Source organism: Taurulus bubalis (assembly GCF_910589615.1).
Source record: "Taurulus bubalis genome assembly, chromosome: 2".
NCBI classification, from domain to species: domain Eukaryota; kingdom Metazoa; phylum Chordata; class Actinopteri; order Perciformes; family Cottidae; genus Taurulus; species Taurulus bubalis.
Window position 1 is genome coordinate 31,591,643 of NC_136590.1, and position 12,340 is coordinate 31,603,982.

General features: G+C 41.0%; 1 protein-coding gene across 1 annotated transcript in view; it reads right to left on the reverse strand.

The window, feature by feature from the left end:
• Positions 1-12,340, reverse strand: part of LOC306753388 (ryanodine receptor 1-like) — a gene marked incomplete at its 5' end in the record, with an annotated part of 49,153 nt that overhangs the window by 24,716 nt on the left and 12,097 nt on the right. Inside the window, 41 exons of the mRNA XM_079237257.1 lie at positions 40-360; positions 446-576; positions 1,106-1,187; positions 1,284-1,395; positions 1,527-1,653; positions 1,750-1,810; positions 2,020-2,069; positions 2,217-2,338; positions 2,442-2,509; positions 2,637-2,752; positions 3,219-3,342; positions 3,447-3,522; positions 3,594-3,671; positions 3,777-3,917; positions 4,008-4,097; positions 4,272-4,350; positions 4,446-4,609; positions 4,701-4,841; positions 4,928-5,018; positions 5,107-5,327; positions 5,444-5,613; positions 5,750-5,870; positions 5,982-6,093; positions 6,217-6,403; positions 6,512-6,647; positions 6,731-6,825; positions 6,921-7,053; positions 7,495-7,609; positions 7,717-7,990; positions 8,185-8,328; positions 8,440-8,551; positions 8,701-8,901; positions 8,986-9,540; positions 9,614-10,052; positions 10,157-10,383; positions 10,480-10,566; positions 10,654-10,816; positions 10,918-11,078; positions 11,330-11,459; positions 11,576-11,934; positions 12,038-12,246. Of these exons, the coding sequence (XP_079093383.1) occupies positions 40-360; positions 446-576; positions 1,106-1,187; positions 1,284-1,395; positions 1,527-1,653; positions 1,750-1,810; positions 2,020-2,069; positions 2,217-2,338; positions 2,442-2,509; positions 2,637-2,752; positions 3,219-3,342; positions 3,447-3,522; positions 3,594-3,671; positions 3,777-3,917; positions 4,008-4,097; positions 4,272-4,350; positions 4,446-4,609; positions 4,701-4,841; positions 4,928-5,018; positions 5,107-5,327; positions 5,444-5,613; positions 5,750-5,870; positions 5,982-6,093; positions 6,217-6,403; positions 6,512-6,647; positions 6,731-6,825; positions 6,921-7,053; positions 7,495-7,609; positions 7,717-7,990; positions 8,185-8,328; positions 8,440-8,551; positions 8,701-8,901; positions 8,986-9,540; positions 9,614-10,052; positions 10,157-10,383; positions 10,480-10,566; positions 10,654-10,816; positions 10,918-11,078; positions 11,330-11,459; positions 11,576-11,934; positions 12,038-12,246 (6,525 nt within the window). The remainder of the gene's footprint in view (positions 1-39; positions 361-445; positions 577-1,105; positions 1,188-1,283; positions 1,396-1,526; positions 1,654-1,749; positions 1,811-2,019; positions 2,070-2,216; positions 2,339-2,441; positions 2,510-2,636; positions 2,753-3,218; positions 3,343-3,446; positions 3,523-3,593; positions 3,672-3,776; positions 3,918-4,007; positions 4,098-4,271; positions 4,351-4,445; positions 4,610-4,700; positions 4,842-4,927; positions 5,019-5,106; positions 5,328-5,443; positions 5,614-5,749; positions 5,871-5,981; positions 6,094-6,216; positions 6,404-6,511; positions 6,648-6,730; positions 6,826-6,920; positions 7,054-7,494; positions 7,610-7,716; positions 7,991-8,184; positions 8,329-8,439; positions 8,552-8,700; positions 8,902-8,985; positions 9,541-9,613; positions 10,053-10,156; positions 10,384-10,479; positions 10,567-10,653; positions 10,817-10,917; positions 11,079-11,329; positions 11,460-11,575; positions 11,935-12,037; positions 12,247-12,340) is intronic.

A 12,340-nucleotide genomic window follows, 5' to 3' on the forward strand; every position in this document is an offset into this window, starting at 1 on the left:
ACAATGTGACACATTAATATAATTAAAAATGATGCTCACCAGCCAACCTCTTCATCCAAGAGGCTTCATCGATACCCAAGTTGTTGACAACAATTTTCATGATGCTGCCCAGCAGCTGATTAAGGTGTTCGGATGTGACATCAGTGCAGATCTGGCCCTCCATCTCAGGGAAGTTCTCAAGTCCTCTCTCCCACCAGCGAGGCAGGTAGTTGCACAGCATGGGCAGGGTGATTTCAATCACATGCGGCATCTCAGTGTAACGAGCCCCTGACTCTGCCAAGTCCCCAATCTCCTTTAGCAGAGCATCCAACTCCGGAATGTCTGGACATAATTCCTGGACCTCATTGGGAAGGCCCAAGACTTTCACAAGAGAGGGAGTTAAAGACATTTTATTCAGAAACAAGACTTTTTCAGACAGAAAACACATCTGAGGAAAAGCACTCACTGGCTCTTTCTCTGGGTGTCTTTGTGGTGTAGACAGAGAAAGCATTGAATTCATTTTGATGGGGCTCTAAGTAGGCCACTGGCATAGCTGCTGCAAGGTGAGCCAAACATTCTCCGAGAGCTGGTCTCTGCCTGTAAATGGACACATAAAAAGTTGCTCCCAAGTATAACTTCTGATTAACTTCACACAGGGTTCATACACATTTTGACCAATGGATTTCCATGACTTTTCCATGACTTTAAACAAAATTTCCATGACCAAACATTTTATACATGAAAAAGTGAGAAAATTTAGTATTTAAACTAACAATGAGAGTTCCACAGCATACTGTATACCTTAAATGACACAAATGAATGAGAGACAATAGTTTGATTAAAAGAATAAACATTTACATAGATGCCTGTATGGATGCCTGCTTATATTTTGAGTGTCTTGCTTTTAAAAGCATATTAATTATTTCAAACTCAGCGAAAATGAATGTCATGAATATATGAATATAACACATGTCCATGACTTTTCCAAAACCTTTGGGATTTAATTTTTTCCAAGGACTTTTACAGGCCTGGAAATAACCATTTTAAAATTCCATGACTTTTCCAGGTTTTCCATGACCGTAAGAACCCTGTTTACACATTTGAATGTATGCAGATATGGAGTTACCTCTCAACATGTGGATTCTTGACAGTCCCAAGGGAGTAGATGCTACACATGATGCGATAGCATGACATCTGTAGATCATCCACTGTGTGCAAGCAAGAGAGACAAGCATGGTGTCAGGATACATTAATAAATATACACCGTGTAAAATCAGAAATAGTACTAATGTAAAAGCACTTACGCATTACATCATCTCCAAACTGGTGCTGAGCAATATGATCAAACAGGGAGGTAAGCAGTGGGAGCAGCGCAATGGTTGTGTAGTTGATATTCTGGGAGACGCCTTTCACTTGCTTTAAAGGACAGAAGCAGCATATGATTATCGACTCAAGATATTTAGGGTCCAATGTTCAACAGATCATTTGCAACAGTCAGGGATAGCAATATGTGCACGGCCATTTCAATTATTGTGTACTTCTATTACCTGATTGCCTTTGGATACTTTGCCCAGTTTGAGGTTCTCTACCATCTTCTCTATATCATCAGCAGCACTCTCAAAGAACGACCTTAGCCCTGCTTTCACAATCTCAGGCCCTGACTTCATTACTGTCCTAATGAAGCAAATAAGAAAGATTATAATGAAAAACAGAAACACATTCACCTTTATAGCCAATGTGTCTTGTGAGAAAATAAAAAAAGTATCAAACCTTGCATCCAATGACCGTGCCAGAATGTGAAGACAGTTAACAATTGCTGAAGCATCCGTTCCTGCACAAACAAATACAGTTGTCCTGATACGAGGTCTTTCATACAAGTCAGATCCCTACATACTGTGAATGCATATAAAAAAACTGCCCTCACTCTCACCTGAGTGGTAGAAAAATACATTACAGCCAATACAATACAGCCCCATATGAGAAAAACAGAAAAGAGTAAGACGATTCAGAAAGATTGATGTTGAGAAACTGACATCTTACCAAAGAGAGAAACTCTGTGCCTCACCAGAGCAGACATTTTACAGAAGATACTATGACGAGAAGGAAAGGAAAGGGAAGGAAAGGAAAATGCAAGAAAAAGGAGACATTGATAAAAAAAGGAAGTATTATGTGAAAAGAATACACAACATATGTAGGTTATATTTATATAAAATATATTAATATAAAAAAGAGATCACCTTGCAATCATCTCCTTCTCTTTATTGGAAGAATGACCACCACTACCCAGAACTTTTGCTGGTGTCGACAAGAAGTAGAGGCAGTGGTTTTTGAAATATTGGTTGATTAGAGGCATCAAGATCTAAGAGAGAAAGTTTTCACACTTATTCGACACACAGTACAGAGATGAGGACGAATTGAGCTTTTAAAATTGTGATCACTTTAGCTTTACACTATAGTCTCACCTTGGCAAAGAACTTGATTTCCTGCTCATGAGGAGACTTTTCCACTCTTCCACTGCTTACCACAGCCTCTGTGAAACACATTGTAAATATGATATTACTACAATTCCACAGGAAACACACATATATGTTGAGTTACACCAATACAATTCTATCAGATGTTAAAATATGTATGTTCTTGATCCTGCACGACAGTACCAAGATGAGCGATGAACTCCTGGGCAATTTCCATCCATTTCAACAGCTTCTGCAGGAAACCATAAGCAAATCTCTTCTCGATGGATGAGATATCAGACTCCATATCTTTCAGGCCCCTAAAGAGAAACAGAACTTAATGCTTTGCACTTAAATTAAGTAAAAACATTTCCCCCAAGTTCAATACTGGTTCCTGTTGAGTCAAATAATGTATGATAATAAAGAGAAACATAAAACAAAAAATACTTTTCTTGCCATGTTTCTGTTTTCCTTTGTTATTCTGTAAGATTTTTGAAAAGTATAGTGTACAAACAATAAAAACAAATATTTTCAAACACTGGTATGACTTGAAACTGCTACAGAATGGCACAGCTACATGCCTTTTATCCCTTTCTTTTGATTGCTTTCAACTTGATCAATACAGATATAACCTTTTGCGCTGTAATCTCTGTTTGTGTCGTTTGAATGGGAAGGAGATCTGAGGATACTATCTGCTAGGGCCACACAATTAACATTTAAAACAGAAAACATGTTTTATTATTTTATAACAGCAGATGAAATGGAAATGCTCTTCTGCATTGTTACCTTGTGACCGCATAACCATTAAGCTGGAGGAACTTAAGCAGTTCATGAGCCTTCTCTCGATCGCGTGCCTTTTCTTTTGCTGTCAGAGTATCATAGGGCACCAGCAGAGGATGTGTTCCACCTCCTACAAAAACACAAGCATAATCAAAACTCTTGGAAATGGCAAAATTCAAATCTCTCATTCTCCAAACGTCTAGGTTCCCTCCTCCAAACCAATATATATTTTACCTTTGGACTGCAGCTCCAACTTTTTCTTTCGTCCCCAGGTGTTGTGGTAATTTTCTGCCAGTTGCTCTGCCATAGACTGTGAACAGATATAAACTATGAATATTGATTAGATGCTACAATTACAGCACAAAGGGTTCAAACATTTACCTGCAGGTCTCTTGAAAGAGCCATGTGTGAGATATCAATGGGCTGTGGACTGTAGCCATGGCTTGGGTCATAGGTTGCCTGGAATTGAAAGAGTTATCGAGTTATTGTTATATATCGTACAATAAATAACACTTACGTGAAAACATTATGAAGCATTAGAACATTCATACAACTGCTTTATACCTGTGCAGTTTGTGAGATTTTTCGTGATACTGCCTTCTTCTTCTCTGACTCCTCTTCCTCTCTGGCTTTATCGAGGGTCCATTCCCATGCAAGCATGGCTTTGACTGACTCTTTGATTGGCCAACGGTAGATCTCTTTGTCCTGTCGGGAAATTGTCCATTTGATCAAATGCAGGCACAGATGAAGTAAAAGTACAGGATGATTTAATGCACAGCGTGACCATGAACCTACCTTCTCTGAAAAGGTTTTGTATGGTCTGAGCATAGGATGAGTTTTTGCATTTTCATCCAGTACCTCACCATATGACCAGTTATTCTGGATCTGGAACATACATACAAAAACAATATATGTTACAGGTGTCATTTATTCCTACAAATATCATGGCTTCCTTCTTAATTCAAGCACACAATGTAATGTTCTTCCAATCCTGAATTGGCTGATGAATATTATTTGTATATTGTGAGTGATTACAGAGAGTAAAAACTAAAAGTATACCTTTTCAAAGGCCCATCTGTCATGTGTGTATTCAGCATATTTGTTGATAAATGGATCCAGTCTCTCTGGGATGATAGTGCTATGGTTGGAGGAAGAATCAGTGCATTTAGCTTCAATTATTTTACAGAGAGATACCTTATATCTTAACAGTTGTAATGACAACAATCCTCTTACTTTATGGTCTCTACTGGTTTAGGATCAAAGTTTCCCTCTGCATCTACTGATGCCTTTTTCTCTGTTTTTGAGGAGTAGCTAGCATCTACATAGTCGGGAGGAATGGCTCCAGCAATGGCGCAGATGCATGGCATTGAAATTTTGAAAATCTCAGCATCAAATTTCTGGAAACACAATAACAAGATATTACAATATACTCATACACCATTGAACATACTGAAAATGAAAAAAAAACATTTACTGCAGGAGCTCCACCTTGTGTGCTAGCGATTCAAAGATCCCCCAAAACAGTTTGCGGGTCAGATGCAGCTCCTCTTCTGATGAGACTCCAAAGTTGCCCCAACCATTAGGGAGGCAATAATATTTCCAACAACGCTCATAGTGATTGGTCAAAAGCTGCAGGATGCAAAATGTAAAGAAAATTAATTAATGCCAAACAGCATGTTTTTAAAAGTTTTATAATTTAAAAAAGATCGTCATACCTTGAGCGGCATTTTGGCGTACTCATTGAGAATGGGCACATCAAACACCAGCCGTCTTAGCAGGTGCTGAAGCATGGATGGACGTAGATGTCTGAAAGAAAGAAAAAACAAAGACAACTTCAACTATCAACCTGGCTATATTAAACTGCAAGAAATGTTTGCCATGAGGTTAAACTCACTTGCACAAAGCCATGAGGCACTCTTCAATGATGTCTCTTTGGGCCTTTGTGAAGGCTCGTCCACGAGACAGCCGGTAGATTGTGTGCAACATAGAGTCAATCATTATAGCTCGGTGGTCACTGCCAGCAAAGAGTGGGGCACACTTGGTGATGAGTGGCAGCACAGCAGAACACAGGTAGCGGTTCAAAGCGAGGGCCATCTCTGTAGTGCAGAAAGCAACCTGTTGGACAGAAATTCTGGCAGTGAATAAGTTCAACAGTATGGTTGTAATCCTGCTTGGCACTTCTCCCCAAGGATCATAAACAACTGTATGTTTGTAAGCAGTTTGAGGCTCACCGTGTCTAGAGAGGCAGCAGCCCTCATGTCAGGGAGAAAGCCCACCTCCAGCACATGGAGCAAGAAATCCTGGTTGTCAATACCATACACTCTGTCCAGGAACAGAACCATGGGAGCCTTGTGATCTGGCACAAAACTAGCTGACATCTTTGGTTCTACGATGCTGTTGTCTAAGCATGACATATAGAAAACATTTTGGAAAAATCATTAACAATAGTGTTTTGATAGCAGACGACACGTTCAACAATCATCACTGATTAAAGACACTTATCTTCAAAAATTCAATATGTTTTCCAAAGTGTTCACCTTTTCCAAACGAAGGAATCTGAACGGAAAGGCTGATGACTCCCACAAGATCCTCAATGGGGACTAGAGACCTCAGGATGGCTCGGATTCTCAGAGCCTCACCCTTACCAGCCTGGATCAACTGTAGAAGCAAAACTTTTGTTCTATAAAGACTATATTTTCTATTCCTGTATCATTATTTCTTTCACAACCTATTTGAAAGGTCCTGTGTGGTAGCTACTAAACATCTTACGTGCATCTCTGGAGCACAGCGTCCCAGCAAGTCAATAAGGGCAGAGTAGAAGGACATGATGGCATTTCCCAGGTGCACCCTGTTCTCCTCATGCTGCTCCTCTCCTCCAAACCTAACAGAAAAAAGACAGTGACTCTAAATATTTTTTATAGCAACACTGGAGGAGATAATGCACACGTTGGCTTCTCATTAAATACCATCAGAAGGCCTTCAAACCAAAGCTAAGAGCTCTTACATGGGAAATCGTCTGTCTTTCTTAACACTAGGACCATCCCTTGCAGGGTCCTCTGATATTTTGATGGCCTCCTCTATTGCAGCCAACAGACCATTACCACCCTCTCCTCTCAGGGCTGGACCAAAGCACTCAGGCCTGCGAATGAGGAGACGCACCACCACATTGGCATTCTCTTCTACGCTCTCTCCTACGGAAGGGGGAAACAAACAAGGTTATTGTTAATAAGGGAGAAAACAGAAACATTATGAGCATTAGAATTTAATATTGCAGTGTATAGCAAAAATTGTAATCTGACCATTGACAAACACAGCAAAACGAAGAAAGTCAAGGTATTTCTCCCCGCCACAAGGATTCCAGCCAATGTCAGGATAGCCTTTAGACAGTAGCATTGGACAGCTCTGAAGTCCACATCCAGCTAAATACTTCACCACCTGGAAAGATAACGGTGTACTTAAGTGATGAAGAATTTTGCATAATGCTTTGTTTTGTACATAGCACATTAATTGTATTTTACCATTTCTAGATCCTGCTCTTGCAGAGCCAACGCCAGCTCGTTGTTGTCGATACAAGAGGCTGCAGCCACGTCCAAGGGAGTGGAGCCCCGCATTCCTAAAAAAACAGCACATAATGTCCACCTTAATTGCAGTTCACACATCAAGAATGAATCATCAAGAATACTGCTGGAGCTCAACATAGACAATCACCAAGGCCGATGCCACTGTTTTGAAGAAGGTAGCTGAGGTGATCAAACATGGAGCGCTGGTTTTGGCGACTGATGCGACAGAAATAGCAAAGAAAACGGCAGCAGTTTGTCACCACTCGAGGGAATCGGATCTCCTGTTGGAAAAAAAAAAATGTTTCAAATGTATAGTTAAGAAGCATAACGCTGGTCTTATATATTATATATGCCTCCGTATATTGCCTGGTGGTAATATAAAGCAAGGCTTATGAGTATATTGATAATATTTGCAATGCAGTTGCAAAGGTCTTAAATTATGGTTAAGAGAAAAACAACATTATTCACACATCTAACACCCTCATACTTTTACTTTGTGTATTCTCTTTTTTATTCTATTTTATCACATTTTATTATAGAACAAAAAAAAAGAAAAGCCTCCTGTGGACAGGTGTTGGACATTAGCATTCGCTATATACACTCAACACAGTGCTTTCCTTTGTGCATAAATAAGTGCTAGAAATTCTAATGTCATTGTGATGTCCACATCAAATAAATAAAGTCAAGTCAAATCAAGTTGAGTGGAACAAAAAAAAACATACCTTTGAGTCCCCGCCACCAAGCACATTGACCATGACCTCCATGACAGTTTCATGCATGCCCAAGGCTCGCATCAAGTTGGGGTGCTGATAGAAAACTTTGTTACTCATGATGTCCCTAAGAAAGACAAAACATAAGTTGATGTGTCGTTCCTTTCACATGCAGTTATCAAATAGTTGACTTTAAGGCAAGATATTCAGAATAAATTTAAATTGTATATTAACCCGATGCTTTGAATCATAAGCCTCTCCTCTTCTGGACCCATCTGGACAATAAGCAGTGAACGGATCTGGCCCAAGCACTCCAGCAAGTCCATGGTGTCGTGAATTGACACTGCGTTGATAGTGTAGGCCTTAGGAAGGGCACGCATGAGCTCACCTAGCCCATCGTACTGCCTGTGAAGAAGGCTGAACATCATACGCACCAGTTCAGGGTTCTGGATGAATGACTCCTGAGCCCAATGGATCATAGTATGGGAAATCAGCTCCTGCAATGTGCCTGATAAACAGAGTACAAAGAGTTAAGAAAAAAAACTAAAGATATTATGTACAGTATTAAAGTTACTAGAGACTGTGTACTGTGGGGTAGAACAACTCAATTGGCTACTCTATGTATGTTCTGAATGTATTTCTATTTTCTCAAGAAAAATGACAATATTGCAGTACATGTAATGCAAAAGATCAGAGGCTCACTTGGCTTTTTATCTTCCTGCGGTTCAGGCTCCACCTCAACCTTCTTCTCGCGGATTCTTTTCACCTTTGCCAACAAACGAACCAGTCGTCCACGGAGAGAGTTATCTACTTCTTCCTCTTGTTCTTCTTCCTCAATATGAACACCTTGGAGAGAGTTTCAAATTAAATACTGTAATTTCTATTGAAACCTGCCAACTGGAGTGTTCATTTTAAATGCGTATGTCAGTAGACTTGATACTGTTGATGAAGACTGACCACAGTGAGCCAGCAGAGCATTGTGAAAAGTCAGCAGAGCTTCGCGGACCTCATCCGGAACAGGGCACTCTTCATCCTCAGCACAGTTCTTGAAGTTCATGAGCATGTTGACCTACACAACAGAAGAAAAAGGAACAAGTCAAAATCTATTGCAAAAAATTGTTAATCTTCGGAAGTGATATGTTCTTTGATGAGTTTCTTATATAGAAGACAAGTTTCTCCTTTATGACTGTTTCCCAGGTAAAACAATCATGGGTGTACCTGTTCCTGTGGTGGGGAGCGAAATTCCCGGGTCTTGCGGGCAGTCTCAGCAGCACTCATGGTAAAGGCTAGCATAAGTTCATTGTAGCGCTGCCTCTGGTTGGACTGTATCTGGCTGACGAACTGGTCTGAAAAAGCAGTGATGCCCTCCACTCTGTGACGTAGCTCACAGTCACAGAAATACTGCAGTAGAGTACACATCTAAAAGACAAAAGTAAAGTGAATCATTGATACTATACTATACTAGCAGAGTTGTTTTGTATATTCTGAATCGATCAGTCATACCTGCAATTTGACCGACTCTGGTAGCTTCATCTGGAAGAGTCCTTGCTCTAGTTGTTCTTCTTTATTCTCCTCTTTAATCTCTTTCTCTGTTTCCTCTGCTCCTTTCTCACCATTTACTTGCTCTGTTTCATCCACTTTTTCTTCACGTGGCACAATCAATTTTGTTTCTAATTCTTCCTCTTCCTCCATTTCTTCCTCATCCTCTTCACCCAAGCCATCATCCTCAAATTCCTCTTCTTCCCCAATGCCTTCCTGCTGGCCTTCCTTCACAGCTCCTTCTTTTAGGGGTGTTTTTTGTTCATTCTCTTCTTTCAAATTGGCATTCTCCTCAGCAGGCTCCTCTTCTTTCTTGCCACTGAAGACTGTGGGCTCAAGCATCTTCAGGATGTGTGTAACATCTTCATCATCAAACACACCCATGATGAGGAGGGTACTGATGAGCTTCAGGATTGGAACAAAATGAAATTCAACACTACCTCCCACAGGATCTCTCATGGCTTGACCTCCATCTTGCACAGCCTCGGTCAGCATGTTCAGGGCTTTGGTCTTTAGCACCTGAAAAAACAAACAAACAATGATTATTACTGACTCAAGAGATCCTTAAAATGCCAAACCTGTTCAACCTCACCTGTAAGGGGAGGACTGGACTCAGTGTGTAGATGTCCAGATCGGTTCCAACAAACCCAATTGAGGAGAAATGGAGTTTGGGACGCAGACATGTAGTAAGGCCAACCCCAGGTAAAGCATGAGATCGGTCAGAGTATAGAGTGATACTGCGTGTTTGGTCTGTCATTGGAACTATGAATTCCTTGTTGGTTCCCAGTCGGTTCCTCTTGGCAGACTCCAGGTGCATGCTGATGAGCAGGTCATAGAAGCCGCTCCTCATTGGTCCAGGTAGGTAGGTGTTCTCTATGGCGTAGAAGAGCTGGGACTCATCCACATGGCTGCACAGAGCGTGGGCCACACGGTTGTTGCCCAAAGCACACACTAAGCCATACAGCTTCAGAGTATGATAGTGGAACTTCAATAAATCCATACGTTCAGACAGCTCCAGGATGTCAATACACCTAAAGGGTACTAAATGGGTTAATTTTCACACAAAAAAGAAAACAATACATGTTTGTAACTCCTAACAATGCAATAGATGAATGCAGACCGATGCGGCTCTGACCTGTTCTCCTCTGGGATGTGGAGGGCCATCATGCTGAGTGGCTCCTGACAGTGCACCACCCAGCCCAGTCTCTCACTAATACGACCTGTCTCTGGAGCCAGGAAGTGGTTGGGCATGCGGCTCCAGATGACTGGGGTTAACATCTGGACATCCAGTCTAGGAGGGCATTGGGGAACAGGGTTCTTACGTTCACTCCGGAACATGGCGGCTGAGATCGGCATAATGTTCTAGAAAGACAAGTAAAGTAAGAAAAAGTATGTATTAAGGAGAACAGTTACATAAGAAACTTGCTAATTTAGTAGTCTCCACTTTTTGTGACTGACCTTCAGCTTGCCTAGTTCAAACTGAATCATATTCTGACTGGAAGGAAGGACAAAGACAGCTGGGAACAATTTTGTGTTCGGCTCCACCTGCAAGAATCGAACATATTATGATTCCATAAAATGACCAAGACTTTATTAGGACCTGTATGAATACCAGATTAAAGCTCATCTGACCTGGTAAAACGTGTTGATCTCTTTTCCATTAGCAGTGAAAGTCATGAGTCCTGTTTCCAAATCAATAAGACAACCAATCACAAAATCCTCTTGGCTGACTCGGGTCTGCTGGGAGCTGCTGAACTCTCCTCCCCATACCATGTAGCAGTTACTGCGTTTTATACTGAGGAAGAGAGAAAAACAATCTGAATGCATGCATTTTTGTCACTTTAAAAGATTTTTTTTTGTTTTGTTTTGTTTTCTGTCTTGAGAGGAGTAACATACCTGTCGTGTATGTTTCCTTTATCATCACCTACAGTGACTGTTACATTTCTCACTTTGCTGATGTCAAAATGTTGGTCATACTGATGATAGTCAGGTGTGATCCAGCCGACCCAGACGCCACTGGGCTCCTGTCCCGCAAACACTCTCACAGAATAAAAGTACTGGGAAAGGAAGAAGGTAAATGGGAAATAAACATTTTTACAGTTTCAGGTGGATGTGATTCAACAAAAAAGTTAAAGTCATTACAGTACTGACAGACAAGTTCAATATGAAAAATAATGGAATAAAGCCAACATTTTGTAGATTGTATGTTCATTATTTTATCTACAGTTAACAGTATAAGTACAAAGTGTGCATGGAGTTTAGATGGTTATGAATAGGAAAACCCTATAAATAAAAGTTCTAGTCATACTGTAGTGGTGTTGAGGATGATGTCGACGTCATCTCTGTCATCTGGCACCACATCTTCCACTAAGCGGGGCATGGTGGGAACAACAGGTGGTGGAGATATTAATGCAGCCTTCTTAGCCTTGAAAAGGAATCTGTGAATAACAGCAGCAATTACTCACGATATGAAATTGTAAACACATCATCCCTTCCTTCTCGCCCATACACCCCATGTCAAGTCACTCTACTATATGCATGAATCTTTACAAACCCTTTCTTCTTGCTTTTCTCAGTTGAGGCATCCTTTTCATTTTCTCCATTTTTAATGGCAGGCATCTCTTTAGGCACAGAGGCTTCTTTCTTATCCTCTTCCTGCTCTTTGCGAGTTGCTGATTTCTTGAGTATTTCAAAGTCAGAGTCTGGGTCCACCTCCAACACCTCATCCTCAGGGATTGTCAGTGCACGGGTAAGAAGGGTGGTTCCTGCTGGGACTTTGAAGGTCTCATGAAACTCAACTGGCATGCTGAGTCTGAAGAATAGCAAATCTGTGTTGGCGTTCTGTGATCCAAATGTCTTGTGGGTCACTTTGAGACAAGGGGCACTTTCCACTGTCCCATCAACACGGGACACCTAGAACATAAATGAATGGCGGTGGTGATCTAGAAAAAAACAACTCAACTTATTCATAGTGGGAACAAAAAGATATCTCATCAAAACAAGTAATGCACAGTACCTCCATGTGAGGATGATCAGTAGGCGCATTGATGAACTGGGGAAGGCTCTTGCTGAACCACATGGTAATGTCTCTTTTCATGTTGATAGCAAAGGGTTCAAATCCCTCCTGCAGGCCACAGATGGTAAAATAACGAAGACTGCTGACGTTCTGACCTAAATTGATCCTGCCAATCTGGGACAGACCCAGACTGCACACAGGTATGAAGCCTAGGGATGTGAGATACATAAATGATCATCAGAATCATGATCGGAAACACAAACCTGTGTCGTCTCTACCCAAGAACTTAATTTGCTATTAGTT